The sequence below is a fragment of the Octodon degus genome, unplaced genomic scaffold (assembly GCF_000260255.1).
Source record: "Octodon degus isolate 3935 unplaced genomic scaffold, OctDeg1.0 scaffold00430, whole genome shotgun sequence".
NCBI lineage: Eukaryota > Metazoa > Chordata > Mammalia > Rodentia > Octodontidae > Octodon > Octodon degus.
Window position 1 is genome coordinate 276,924 of NW_004525006.1, and position 14,168 is coordinate 291,091.

The 14,168-nt window shown below is 36.3% G+C and overlaps 1 protein-coding gene and 1 non-coding gene across 2 annotated transcripts in view; both read right to left on the reverse strand.

Moving 5' to 3' along the window:
* Nucleotides 1-14,168, reverse strand: part of LOC101584805 (guanylate-binding protein 1-like) — a 41,380-nt gene that overhangs the window by 10,386 nt on the left and 16,826 nt on the right. Inside the window, 1 exon segment of the mRNA XM_023708659.1 lies at nt 12,339-12,560. Within this exon segment, the coding sequence (XP_023564427.1) occupies nt 12,339-12,560 (222 nt within the window).
* Nucleotides 8,489-8,595, reverse strand: LOC111814694. Its single transcript, XR_002819605.1, has one exon. It is a non-coding gene; the product is annotated as a U6 spliceosomal RNA (small nuclear RNA).

Genomic DNA, 14,168 nt, shown 5'->3' on the forward strand with positions numbered 1-14,168 from the left:
AAAAATTGAACTGGGTGTGGTGGTGTGCACCTGTAATCCCAGCTCTTGGGAGGCTGTGAACAGGTGGATCACTACAAGTAGTGAGACCCTGAATACCCTGTAGACCCTTGCCTAAAAAATAAAAAAATAAAAAATAAAAAAAGTTGTAAAGAAAATTCCTGAACCAAGTGTGGTGTCACATGCCTGTGACTTCTGTGCTCTGGCAGGCCGAGGCAGGACAATAAACTTTCAAGAGGGACCTGGGGAAGGGCCAAGGAGTGAGCAGCTTAGCAACCCCCTGCCTCAAAATGAAAACTGAAAGGGGCTGGCATGACAGCACAGTGTGGGTGCCCTGGGTTCATTCTCCAGTAACACACACACACACACACACACACACACACACACACACACGCATGCACACACACAAGCACACACACTAATGTTTTCTCTAGAAGTGTAAGGTATGCTGTTGGTATTTTTATAGTAATTGCATTGAATTTTCATGGTAATTTTGGGAGTATGGCCATTTTGACCATGTTGCTTTTTCCAATACAGGAGCAAGGAAAATCTTTCCATTTCCTCAAATCCTCTTTGATCACTTTTTTCAAAATATTGTAGTTTTCATTGTATAAATTTTTCTCTTCCTTTGTTAGATTAATTCTTAAGTATTTTATTTCATTTGAATGCTGTTTTGAAGGGTATAGTTTTTCTAATTTATCTCTTACTGAGCTTGTTATCTATGTGAGAAATGTTATTGATTTTAGGATGTTGACTTTGTATTCTTCTATATTTCTGAATTTGTTTATTAATTCTAGGAGCTTCCTGATAGAGCATTTTTGAGTCTTCCATTTACAGAATCTTGTTGCCTGCAAATAAATATTATTTAACTTCTTCCTTATCTATTCTTATCCCTTTTATTTCTCTCTCTCTTGTCTAATGGCTCTAGCTAATGCTTCCAGAACTATACTGAATAAGAGTGATTATAATTGGCTACTTTGTTTTGTACCTGACTTTAGAGTAAAAGCTTTCAGTTTTTCTCCATTTAGAATAATGTTGGCTGTTCATTGGTCAAAGATGGCTTTTGTCATATTGAAATAGAGGTCATCTATTGCAAAGTTCTACAGAGCTTTGATCACAACTGAAGGCTAGATATTGGCAAAAGCCTTTTCCATGTCTATTGAGATGATCATGGTTTTTGGTTTTGGCTTTATTGATATAGTGTATTAAATTTTTAGATATCCATATGTTGAACCATCCTTGCATCCCTGGATGAATCCTACCTGGTGATGTTGTATAATCTTCCTGAAGATTTGCTACACTCTATTTTCTAATATTTTGTTGAGGATTTTTACATCTATGTTCATGACTTGAATTGCCCTGTAATTCCCTTTTATAGTTGAATCTTTTTTGGTTTTGGTATTAGAGTAATACTTGCCTTCAGGAGTGATTTTGGAAGTATTTTTTTCCTCTTCAATTTCATTGAATAGGTTGAGAAATATTGGGATTAAATCTTCTCTAGATTTCTTATAGAATTCAGCTATGAATTCATCAGGATTTGGGTTTTTCTTTCTTAGCAAGTTTTTTACTACATTTTCAATTTCATTGCTTGATATTTGGTTATTCAGAGATTTTATATCTTCTTCGTTTAGTTTTGGTAATTTGTACCTATTTAGGAAACTGTCCTTTGATTTTGTGCTTTTGATTCTGTGAGATTAAAGATTTTCAAAATAGTTCTTCATCATCTTCTAAATTGCCACAGGCTCTGTAGCAATTTCATCTTTTTCATTCCTTAGTGCTTGAATTTGAGTTTTTTTCCTTTCCTCTTTTTGCAGAGGTTGGCTAGAAGCTTATCAATTTTATTTAAATCTTTGAAAGAACCATCTCTTTCATTAATTCTTTTTTTTTCTTTTTCTCAAGTGCATTAATTGCTATCTTTCTTTTCTTTTCTTGGGGGGGGTGAGGACTGGGGATTGAACTCAGGTCCTTGCACTTGCCAGGCAAGCACTTATTCTACTGAGCTATCTCCCCACCCCCCATTCTTTTTTTTCCAATATGTGAGTTCACACTATAAATATCCCTCTGGGAACTGCATTGCTTGCATCCGACAGGTTCCAGTAAGTTATATTTGATTTTTTGTTGCATTGTAGATGTTATATAATTTCTTTTTTAATTTCATCTGCGAACCATTGGTTGTTGAGGAGGGTGTTATTTAATTTCTGTATATTTATGGTTTTTTTCTTGTTTGCTTTGCTATTAATTTGCAGTTTCATTCCACTGTGGTCAGATAATACACATGAGATAGCTTCTTTTTTTCTTTTTTTCTTTCTTTTTTTTGGTGGAACTGGGGATTGAACTCAGGCCTTTGTGTTTGCCAGGGATGTGCTTATTCTACTGAGCTATCTCCCTAGTCCTAATTTCTGTTTTCTTGCTTATACTTTTTGTCTACTTGACCTATCCATTTGAGACAATGTGGTGCTAGGGTTCCCTATTAAGGTTACTGGTTATTAAGTTTTTCAGGTCCATTAAAATTTGTCTTATATAGTTGGGTTCACCCATGTTTGGTGTACACATATTTATGACTGTTCTTTGTTCCTCTGTTGTTTTCCCCTAACAATTATGTAGTGACCTTCTTTATCTTGTTCAGTCATTCTTGACTTACACTTCACATTGTCTGACAGAATAGCTATACCTGCTGTTTTCTAAACTCCTGAAGCCTGTAGTATTTATTTCCATCATTTGATTTTTCAGCCTATGATTTTTTTTTTGTTTAAATGCATTTCTTGTATGTAGCATAATGTTGGATTTCGTTTCTTGTCCATTCTACCAACCTATTTATTTTAATTGGTGGAGTTCATTTTTATTGGTGGATATTATCGATATGAATTGGCTTATGTTAGTCATATGATTTCATTGTGTTTTGTTCCCTAGTCTTCCTATTTCTAATTGTTTTCCCTATATGATGAGTTGTTTCTGTTGTTGCTCTTTGAGTTGTGGTCATTTTTGGTCCCTTTAGAGAATATCTTTTAGTACCCAATAAAGGGTTGGTTTTATTATCATGGAATCCTTTAGTTGTTCTTTGTCATGAAAGTATTTTACTTCTCCATTAAATTTGAAAGAGACTTTTGCGGGGTTTATCAGTCTGCATTGGTATTTGTTTTCTTGACTTGCATACTTTGCTCCTACTCTTCTTCCCTTTATGGTTTGTGTTGAGAAATATGCTGTTATTCTGGAGGGTTTTCTTTTGTGGGGGATCTGTTTCTTTTCTCTAACATCTTTTACTATGTTGTTCTTGTACTGAATTTCTGGGACCTGCATTATTATGTGACTGGGTGTAGATTTAATTGGACTGATATTATTTGTAGTTGCATAGGCTCCAGTTATCTGAATCAGATTGTTTCCCATATTTTGAAGTGTTTTGCTATTGCTTCAGTCCATATTTTTTTTTGTCTTTTGTGTTGACTCCTTTTTATTGATGCCTAGTAGTCTTCTGTTGCTCATCTTTTCATTGTGTTATAGTAGCTGGATTATTATTTCCTAGATCCTTGTTGTCTTTAAGAAGGTATTCCTTTTCTGATGGCTAGCTACAGTGATGTCCTAAAGATCTGAAAGTCTATCTTTCTTATCAGTCAAATGATTTTGACAGCTTTTCATGCATTTTTAAATTTTCTATATCTCTTTCAATCTGTTTCTTGCATTGTATCTTTCTTATATTGCTCAATGAAGATTTCCATCTATTTTTATTCTCTATTTTTACCAGTGATTTCTTTAGAAACATTTAGTATTTCTTTTGTTATGGTTACCATTTCTGGTAACTATTTAATAATTACCAGAATCTGGAGGTTATTTCTGATCTTATTTCCTCTATACTCTTCTGTTTCTTCACTTCAGTCGCTATTATTTCAGAGATTTTAGGTATGTGATTTCCAATTTCATCTATGCTAGTGTCTCTTGGCCTTATTCTGTTTGGGCTCAGGGCCTAAGATTGCATTTTGCTCCTTCATTTTGTCATTTTCTATTTCACAACGAACTGTTTCTTCTGATTTCTATGATTTTTTTTTTGTTAAAGTTTGAGTGTAGGTAGCTGTATCACTGGAATCAGGACCTGTCTGTAAAGAGTCTGTTCTTTAGATATCCCTTCTGTGTCAGGGATTCCTGATTGTGTCCCACTATTTTGCCTTCGCTGTTGAGAGTGTGATATTACCTTCCACTTGGCACTGTACTCCAAACTTCAGTATAGGACTTTGGTGAGTTTGCCACCCAAGTACCTCCTGATATTATTACCCAAGGGAGAACCTATGTTACAGCAGATATGGTACTATAGATATAGTATTACCTTTAGCAATACTACTAGCAGCAAGTGAGATTTTAAAATTAGTAAACTTTGGTATCTAATGGTTTTGTATTTTAGACCACAGGTGCAAGAACTACAGCAGCTACCTTGGGAATTAGTATGTTAATTGGGAATTTGTTTGTAAACTAGTTCCCCTGAGCTCCATCTGAGAACTTCCCCTTCAGGTACCTGGTGTCTTATAGGCATAATGCTTCACCTAAGTTAACTCCTGCCTCGTCTGTGCCTGGAGGGTCTTCCTGTGGATTCAGGCCTCAGTGTAAGGCATGTTGGGCCTAGCAGTATGCCTCAGATCTCTGGGCACAGCTGCAAGTCCCATCCCCTCTCTGAGAACTGTGCTGTCTATGTCTGCCTGCCAAGCCACACACCGGAGCCAACTGTGCTTTTTAAGAGACTTTTAATAATCATTTGAATGTACTAGTGACATACCTGTTGAAGAAAGTGAAATGTTTAGAAGTTTTTTATTTCTTTTGAATCTAATATAGAACTAATAGGTAAAACATTAGAAACAATGCAGAATTTCAAAACAGAAGACAATTGGATGAATTGCACTTTTGAAAACCTGTTGAAGTTCCCTGGCTTGCTTCTGCTGTCTTCTGCTATTTTGAACTGTTTCTCCTCTGAGAAGCACTTTGCCAAGCCACCCAGCCCTGGAGCCAGCCAATTACACATGGAAATCTCCACAACTCCTGCTGCTAGACCTCTTCTCTCTATAAAGATTGTACTCATGACTTATTAATGTGACATTTCTGCAGAGGCAGAATGTCAATAGGAAGGACAAGGATCCTCAGCTGACCTCTTCTCTCTCTGGCTGAGCGAAGTGTGTTCACCAACTCTTCTAGTGTATCCAGACACAATCCTAAGAGGCTGAGAGAAATTAAGCATAGATACAAAATCTATGGCAGTTATGTTTGTGTTTTCTGCTTTTCAACCTGGATGGTCTTGGCTACCTACATCCAAACCTGAGAATAAATGGTACCATTAGTTAAGTTCCAGATATGAGTCCCACAGAAGGACCCTCTCTTATGTTTGAAGATAAGTTGAAGCCTAAATAGAGGTGAATGGACTCTTTGAGACCCTAGAGAAAGCATGTGGCTAAATCTGAGTTTGAACCCACTCTGATGACAAGGTTCAGAGCTATCACCATTTTGCTCAGATCTACTCAGTTCATTAGTGTTGAGAACCCCCTTATGCTCTTTCTATGTGGAAGGGCTCCAATAAAGATCAGGTGGAGGAGAGATGTGGTTATGTACTTGATTTTGTAGAGGCTGTGTGGACGTGGCACATGTTTTCAGCAGCAGCATTCTGGAAGTGAAAATTCCGTTACCTTGAATCATTTTCTGGAGCTTGGAGAATATCACATCTTCAATATGCAGACTTTTGGCATATGTGCACTGAGACAGACAGACACTGCATTTGGTAGATGCAAACAAGTATAAATCAGAGGCAGTACATATTATTGCTTGGATATCAGTGTGCTCGTTGGGCATAAACTTCCAAATGAACATATTCCTAAATGGAAACCAGAGGATCTCAGACTCAGCAAGAAGATTTTTTTTTTTTTTAGTTGAGATCCATATCTTCTCTCATTGCTTAAGATGATTTCAATCAAGTCACCTTATCTCAATGTCAGGAAAGATTCTTTTTTTTTTCTTAAAACATTTATCACCTTTAATTTCTGTGCTTGATGCATTTGTGGGGTAAGGCATTGAGAGTACTGAGGACCAATGTTATTTTATGTGTCCTTTCAAGCTCATGCATGTAGGGACTAGGAGCAAGGTGTGCTTTACAAACAAAGGCACAAGGTGCTGAATGAAACAGCTGAAGTCAAGCTGTTCCAAACTGAGCTCCTCGCTTTCTCCCTGGTTCTCCTTCAGGCCCAACCATCCTGTAGCAGTTCTGTTTGAATCAGTACAAACACCACTGGCTTGGGGCAGTCCATTTTGATGCCTGGTGTGGGAAGGACGTAGCTCCACCTAAGCTTGCCATGCCTTGTGTTGTCCCTCATCCCGCAGCAGCTGACACTCTGGGCACAGCAGGGGTGAGCAGGCAGCTCAGGAGTCATGTGTGGTCAATCTTGAAAGAAATCATACCACAGGAGTTCATGAGCCTTTGTTGAACCACTTCATTACTTCCAACAGTTTTTTATGCAGTCTTTAGGATTTTGTTTTCCTTTTTTTTTCTAATTTCCTTTTTTCCCCATAATTTTATTGAGAGACAAATAGCAATGAGACAGTTTCAAATCAAATTGGTATGACAGCTTCAATAGTTAACACATTGTGTACTGTCTTCCTAGTGGTTATTTGCTGTAAAAGATGAAGACATGATATCCTATTTACAAACACTATTACAACAAATCCTTCTATTCATTGAGAGAATGTAACTATATATCTATCCTAACGATTTTGAATACACATATACAAAATGGACATTCATCTCTATCCCCTTTTTTGTTTAGTTTCGTCATTTGAATATTATGGGTGTGTGAACTCAGCAAAATATTCTAAAAGAGTTCAGTAATCCATAATAGCATTGGGTCTCCCTCTTGACTGGCAATGTCAGAAACTGTTGACCTGAGTTCCCTACAGCTCAACATAACACCATGGCTTTACTTCTTATACATCATTTTTATACTTTTCTGCTGGATGATTAAGACCAAGGAAAAGCAAGACCTATGCAAAAAGAGTTGTAGCTTTTGGATCTGATAAGGTCAGCCAAATCCCCTCAGGATTTATCTTGAGATCCTGTACCTCAGATTGTAGAACCTTTGTCAGTGTCAGCCATGTGGATAACTCACAATCATTGCTTGGCCAATGTGCTCTCTGTGAAAGCCTGAGAGAATGTTTTTCTCTCCATGTGACTCTCCTTAGGCACACTCTACATCATCGATCACTTTCCTCTTTGGGCCCATAATCTCCTTGATCAGAAAATTTGGAACACTACCGAGTTACATGCTGTTACAGTACAAGTTCTCATATGACCTGAGTCTTAACTGGCCTTGGAAAGCTAGGGCCAAAATGTTGGCTTTGTTTGCGGCTCTCCTTTTTCTCTAATTTTGGTCTGCAAACTTAGGTTGTTAACCCTCCAGAAGACAAGCTTATTATTATTACAATACAACCTAGGTTGTTAAGCTTAACCTCACTGTCTGTCTGAATATCAAACATCTTAGGCATAATATGGAACAGGTATTTTTCATCAAGTATTAATATGTTGAACTTTAAGTCCCTACAGAATATGATGAAAAAGCATTTAAAAATTAGAATATATTTCAAAATAGGCATAAAGAATTATATAATTCTTATGTTTACACATAAGTCCAAAAATCTAACCATATACAACCTTGTAGCAGGATAGTTCCACAACATTCCCTTTCCTATCTCCTGCCTTCATTCACCATCCCCTTCTTTTTGAACAATCGTCTACCCAAGAGACAGCATGGCAACAATTGGAATGTCATGACAAGTAGCCCATGTTCAGAAGACCAGAGTGACAGACACTCTAAGCATGAACCTACTATTATAAGTTGTCATCTTCAGTTGCTTAGTTCACAGGTGTCTGTATATATAGTTAGGGTGAGAATCATTCCAATTAACTGCAAGATTCAAAAAATCTTCTGAAGATTCTCACGATCATTGTCTTACCCATGTTCTACATATAAGTATATGGCTTGCCACTGTAATGTTTCCTAGCTCTTTTCTTGCTTACTTTTCATTGTATAGTCCCCAAGTTCTTCCTTTCCTTTTAGTTGTATTATACCTTTCTATTTGTATTAGTCTTTAGGATTTTCTACCTATAAGATTAGGTCCTCTGAGCAGATTTTATTTTATTACTTCCTTTCCAATTTGTAGAAATTTTTTCCATAATTTTATTGAGAAACAAATAGCAATGAGACAGTTTCAAACCAAATTGGTGGGACAGTTTCAATAATTAACACATTGCATACATTCTTCATAGAGGTTAATTGCTGTACAAGATGCAGACATGATATCCTATTTACAAACACCATTAGAACAAATCCCTCTATTCATTAAGAGAATGTAACTATATATCTATCCTAACCACTTTGAATACACAGATACAAAATGGACATTCATCTGTATATCCCATTTTTTCTAAGTTCCGTTATTGAGTATTATAGGTATGTAAAGTCAGCAAAATATTAAAAATATGGAATGTTTCACGAATTTGCATGTCATCCTTGTGCAGGGGCCATGCTAATCTTCTCTGTATCATTCCAATTTTAGTATATGTGCTGCCGAAGCGAGCACAGCCAGATTTTAAATGTGTAATATAGTTATCTCCTTCTGTTGTGTAATATAGTTATCTCCTTCTTTTGAATTTTTGTCTTAACTAATGTGTATAACCTTCCTTGCCATTTCTGATTAGTTTTATCTTGACGTTTCCTTTGAGAATAAAATTGCTACTATTAAATATTTTTAGGCTCCTGTGACATAGAATGTTTTTCATCCTTTGATTTTTTTAGTTTGTAAATTTCTTATTAGATTATATGAGTCTCTTGAATGCAGATGATCATAGTTCTGAGTTTTTATCCAATCTACCAATTTTTAATCTTTAAAGTGAAACAATTGAAGCTTTTTTATTGAGATCTATTTTTACTTAAAGGTACTGAATTATTTCTCTTATTTTTTTTCTGCTGTTGACTATATTTTCTGCTGTCTTTAACTACTTACTTTAATTGATATATTTGTTACACTTGACTTTTTGGTTTTGTTTTCTCTGTCTAGAATGTTTTTAAGGGTTTTTTTTGTGCTTGTTTGGTGTTCATGAATTTCTTAAGGTATTCTTTGTTATGAGATATCCTTATTTCTTCATCAATTTGGAAAGATAGTTTTGCAAACTATATTAATTTGGATTGGAAATAGTTTCCTTATGTGCTTAAAATACTTCATTTCAAACATTCTTGCCCTTTAAAATTTGTATTAAGAAATAGCCAGAGCAAAAATAACTATAGAAATTTCTGGGATCCAGAAGAACACAGTGCAGCTTCCTCTCTTGGCTTCTGCTGGTGCAAAACTGGAGTTTCAAAATGCAAAAGACCATAGGTTTTCTTTTCCCTTGCCAAACAGCAAGGCACTAGTCCTCCATGTGCCAACTTTCTCCCCTTCTCAGTTCATCAGCACCAAAAAATCCAAAGAATTTGAGATCTCTGACAGATGAAAGCCTAGAGGGAGGCTACAGGGCCAAAAGGCCAGTAGAGTTCCCCCAAGGTAGAGACTAAGGGGAAAAATGTCTCACTGAGATAAATATAATGCTTAGGATTATATTATATTTTAGTTTTTGTATTTCAGGGAAGAGTCTACAGGGTGTTCAGGGTCTCACTACTAGATTTGGTTCCTAGTGATCCACCTGTTTAGAGTCTCCCAAGAGCTGGGATTACAGGTGCATGCCAGCACCCCCAGTCTCATTGCTGTCTCAGCACACCTTGGGGGGCGGGCCAACACAGGAGGCCTGGGGATCAAACCCCCAGCCCCTGCACCTGCTTGCAGGTACTTTATTCTACTGAGCTATTTGGCCAGCCCACTGTTTAGTATTATAAATCAGTTTTATCAATCAGCTTTGTCTTTGTTAAGCCCTATCAGCATGGGTGATAGCTAAAACGTAGTTGATAGAATAGTGGAAGGGGTAACTTTACCAGTTATCCATCCTTGTATAAATAAGTTTTCACACAACAATTTGTGAAATTGCTTCCATTTAAGCTTCAATTACTGGGCCATATCTAATCCAAGATACATGATAAATTGAGGCAGAATCTTTTCAAATTTGTGGCTAGCTTGACCAACTTAGTGGAATCCAATGTTAAAATATTTTTTTTAAAAAAAAAGTGTTGCTGGAGATGTAGCCCTTGCCTAGACTGCTAGGATCCTCAGTTTAATTTCCAGTACCAGAAAAAGTTGTCTCTATTTCTCTTTTTTAAAAGTAGGTTGGTGCTTGGGAGATAGCTCAGCAGCATAAGCACCTGCCTGCCAAGTACAAAGTCTGGAGTTCGATAACCAGTACTGCCAAAAAAAGGGGGGTTATCAATCATGAAAGGCAATATATTTTAATCAAGATGTATTGTTTCAGACTTGAAAATTGCATTAAATCAAAGTATTACCTTATGAAGTAGAATATATATATATATATATATATATATATATATATATATGTCGTATATGTATATGTGTATATATTCACATATATGTGAAAGGATTACATATAAAGTCTATATACTCAAAAGACTCTTATTAAGAAAATAATCTTCAGGAAGCACAAAAATGACATCACACTTGTTGATTTTGGAAAATACTTTAAAGCTATATTAATTTGAACAGTATGACACTGACAGAGAGACAGACATACGGGTCAATGGTTCAGAAGAGAATGCTCAGAAACAAAATGCCACATACAGAGATAACAATCATCTGATAAGCATGACAAGAATGTATAAGGAGAAAAGGACAATTTCTTCTCTAAGTGTGATTGGAAGGGTGGATATTTTCACACAGAATGAAACTAGACACATAGTACACCATACACAATATGAATCCAAAATGGACATAAAATTTAAAACTGAGACCTAAGCCTATAAAATTGCTGAAATAAAAGACAGAACAGCTTTCTTACTGGTATTTTGATTGGATGTAGATTAACTGGTTTGCAGTGCTTCCTTTGTTTAAATTTCATCCCCACTGTAAGCTACTGAGAGAATGAAAGCATCATCTGACTATAGTATTTAGAGACAGGGACTTTTCATGATTTTTAATGAAGATCGTAAGAGTGGAGCTTCAGTGATTAAATCCCTTCACTAAAAAGAAAAGAGAGAAGGAAAAGAAAGACACGTGAACATGATTACTCTATCTCTGATCACGTGGTTCCCAGTGCCACCTTAGGAATCTTCCAACAATAAGGTCATCATCAGATGTCATTGCGGGAACTTCCAGAACCATAAGCTATGGAAAGCCTTGTTAAAAACCCATGCAGCCTTGCTATAGTTTCATCAATCACAAAAAATAACTAATAAATGAGATTAGTGTTTGCTGTGGTTTCTCAGATATGAGGAAATGAAAGCATAAAGAAACAGAAAAGACTCTATGAATTCTAACAATGTTAGCACAGCAAAGTAAGCAGTTGATACAGTGGGTAGGTCGTCAACAGAACAATAGACAATATTAGTGCACAATCTGACAAGGGTAAATATTCAAACACATATGGGACTCCTGCAACTCAATACAGAAAAGCACAAGCAATTGGATTAAAAGTTTAGACATGAATGGAAATTTCTTCAAAGACAAAAATGTCTAAGTGGCACATCAAAAGATACTTGACATTGTTCATTATCATCAAGGAAATGCAAATTATAACAATGATTGTGGATAGCATTTTTATCTAACTTAGTTGCCTACAACATTAACTTTATTCATCATAATCAAGGAAATGCAAATTATAACAATGATTGTGGATAGCATTTTTATCTAACTTAGTTGCCTACAACATTAACTTTATTCATCATAATCAAGGAAATGCAAATTATAACAATGACATAGTACTTCATTCATTTGAATGATGATTCCTAAGAATTAAGCTAAAAATGCAGGTGTTTTTGAGCATGTATAGAAAGTGGAACCTTTGTACACTGTTGTTCAGAATGTGAAACTGTATAGCTGGTCTCGAAAAAAGTATTAAGTGTCTTTTAAATGTTTTAAAGAGAAGTACCACATGATTCACCTACCCTACTGCTTTATGATTACCCAATACACTTAAAAATCAGGATTTTGAAGAACTATCTGTTTCTACTCAAAATCCTGCCCATTTTAAGAAAAAAAGCCCTTCAAATCTTTTCCTTGGATTTGCACACATCTCTTCTGCTCCCACTTTAGGGGACCAAAGTGATTCCCAGTCTCAGCCAGATGACAGTGATGAGCAACTATCCTGCTGGAAAGAGCTGCACATTACTGAAAGACAATGTGGCATTTACAATTGTTGTATCTTTCTGGCAAATTGGTCCACTTACCTTTACGTTGTCTTTGTGAAAGACAAAGTAACAAGAAAATGGAGGGAATACATGGGAAGAAGAGGGAGGTGTAAAGGAGAGTAATACAGGTCTTGGGAAAATCAAAATAGGTTCCATGCATGTGCGACCTGAGTTGTCCTTGCTGCTCTTGAGTTGCTTTATCTCCTCATGAAGTTGTTGGCTCTCATTTTGGAATCCTTCTCTTAGTATATTGGCTTGTTCCTAAAAAAAAACAACACAAAGAAAATATGAGTAACTTCTGACAAAATCTTTTCAGGAGAGATTAATGTAAATGGAACAATTCACGAGGATGATATAACAATCGTAAATAAGCATACACTGAATATTGGTGCATCTACTGAATATTGGTGCATCTACTAAATATTGGTACAAAAACTTCTTGAGAGGATGGAGCAGAAAGATATGAAAAAAAATTTTTATGGAATTTCTCTATCCTACCCTTACAAATAGAGAAGTAAAAAAATAAAAAATTAATAAAGAATGATCAGAGTCTATCTACATCACAGAACCAATGGGTTTACTGATAGCTGTGGAGTGTTTTATGTAATGATAGGAGAATACACATATTCTGTGCACTTAATAGAAAATTTTAAAATATAAAACATAGTTTAGGCCTGAAATCATGTCTCAATTAACAAAATAATTGTAACAATGTCCTTATCTGCTACAGGACAATGGAATCAAACTAGAAAACAGCAAAAAAAGACCACAGATTTCATACAAGTACATGAACATTGTATAAAACTCACTGGAGTAATCAGTGGGCCACGGCAAATGTCAGGAATGAAATTTAAAAAGTCCCACTCAAATGATGGTGTAAATCTAACATAACAGAATCTGTGGAATACAATGAAAGCAGAGTTAAGAAAGAAGTTCATAGCTATAAGTGCCTACGCTAGAAAAATAGAGAGACTTCCCCTGCCCTTAAGCATATATCAAGAGGAATTGTGCTTGGCATTTGATGGATAGACTCAAGGAGACCACCCAAATGTAGTTATATCCAGATATGAAGCCAGGGGTTCTCTGGATGTCCATATTTTCTGCTTATTTTTGACAAAACCCTTCTTTTTTTAAAGTTTACATTTATTTATTTATCTGGTACAGCATCTCATTATGCAGTTTGGAAAAGTAGTGATTCTCCTGTCTCAACCTCCCCAGTACTGGGATTGCTGGTGTGCATCACCATACCTGGTTTTGGAGGCCTGCTCAGTGCGCCCAGGGCCCGCATGGTATACAGTACCAGGCATTAAACCCATGTCCTTGTGCTTGCCAGGTAGACACTTAGACCTATGAGGGATCTCCTCAGCCCTGACAAAGCCCTTCTCAAGAGGAGACATGTGTGGATAAGTCCATAGGAAGACTAGAAAGGAATCCCAGGGAACTTAGATTCAGGGGTGGTGTAAAGAACAAAAAACAAGAAAGTGCTGAGGATCTAAAAGTGGAGGACAAGTAGAGAATTAAAGTTGCTTGAGTGAACTTTTATTCCATGCTAGCCAGGATATGAGAAGAAATGAGGTCAATAGGATAAGAGGTTACCAAACAATGATGGGACATTTAGGCTAATGCTTGGAGCAAAATGTTCACTGGAGAAGGACAGAATGAGACAAAAATGTACTAGATCCTCACTGCCTTGTTGTCACCAACAAACAGGTGACATGCCCATCCTCACGCAGCTCATTTCTCAGCAAGTGGAGACTGACTCTGTATGTACAAGTTAGGTAAGTAGGGATTTAAACAGTTGTACGTTAAGGTGGTGTGGAGGGGGCCTGGTAAAGGGCCAAAGATTGATGATGTGGTCAGAAAGACATA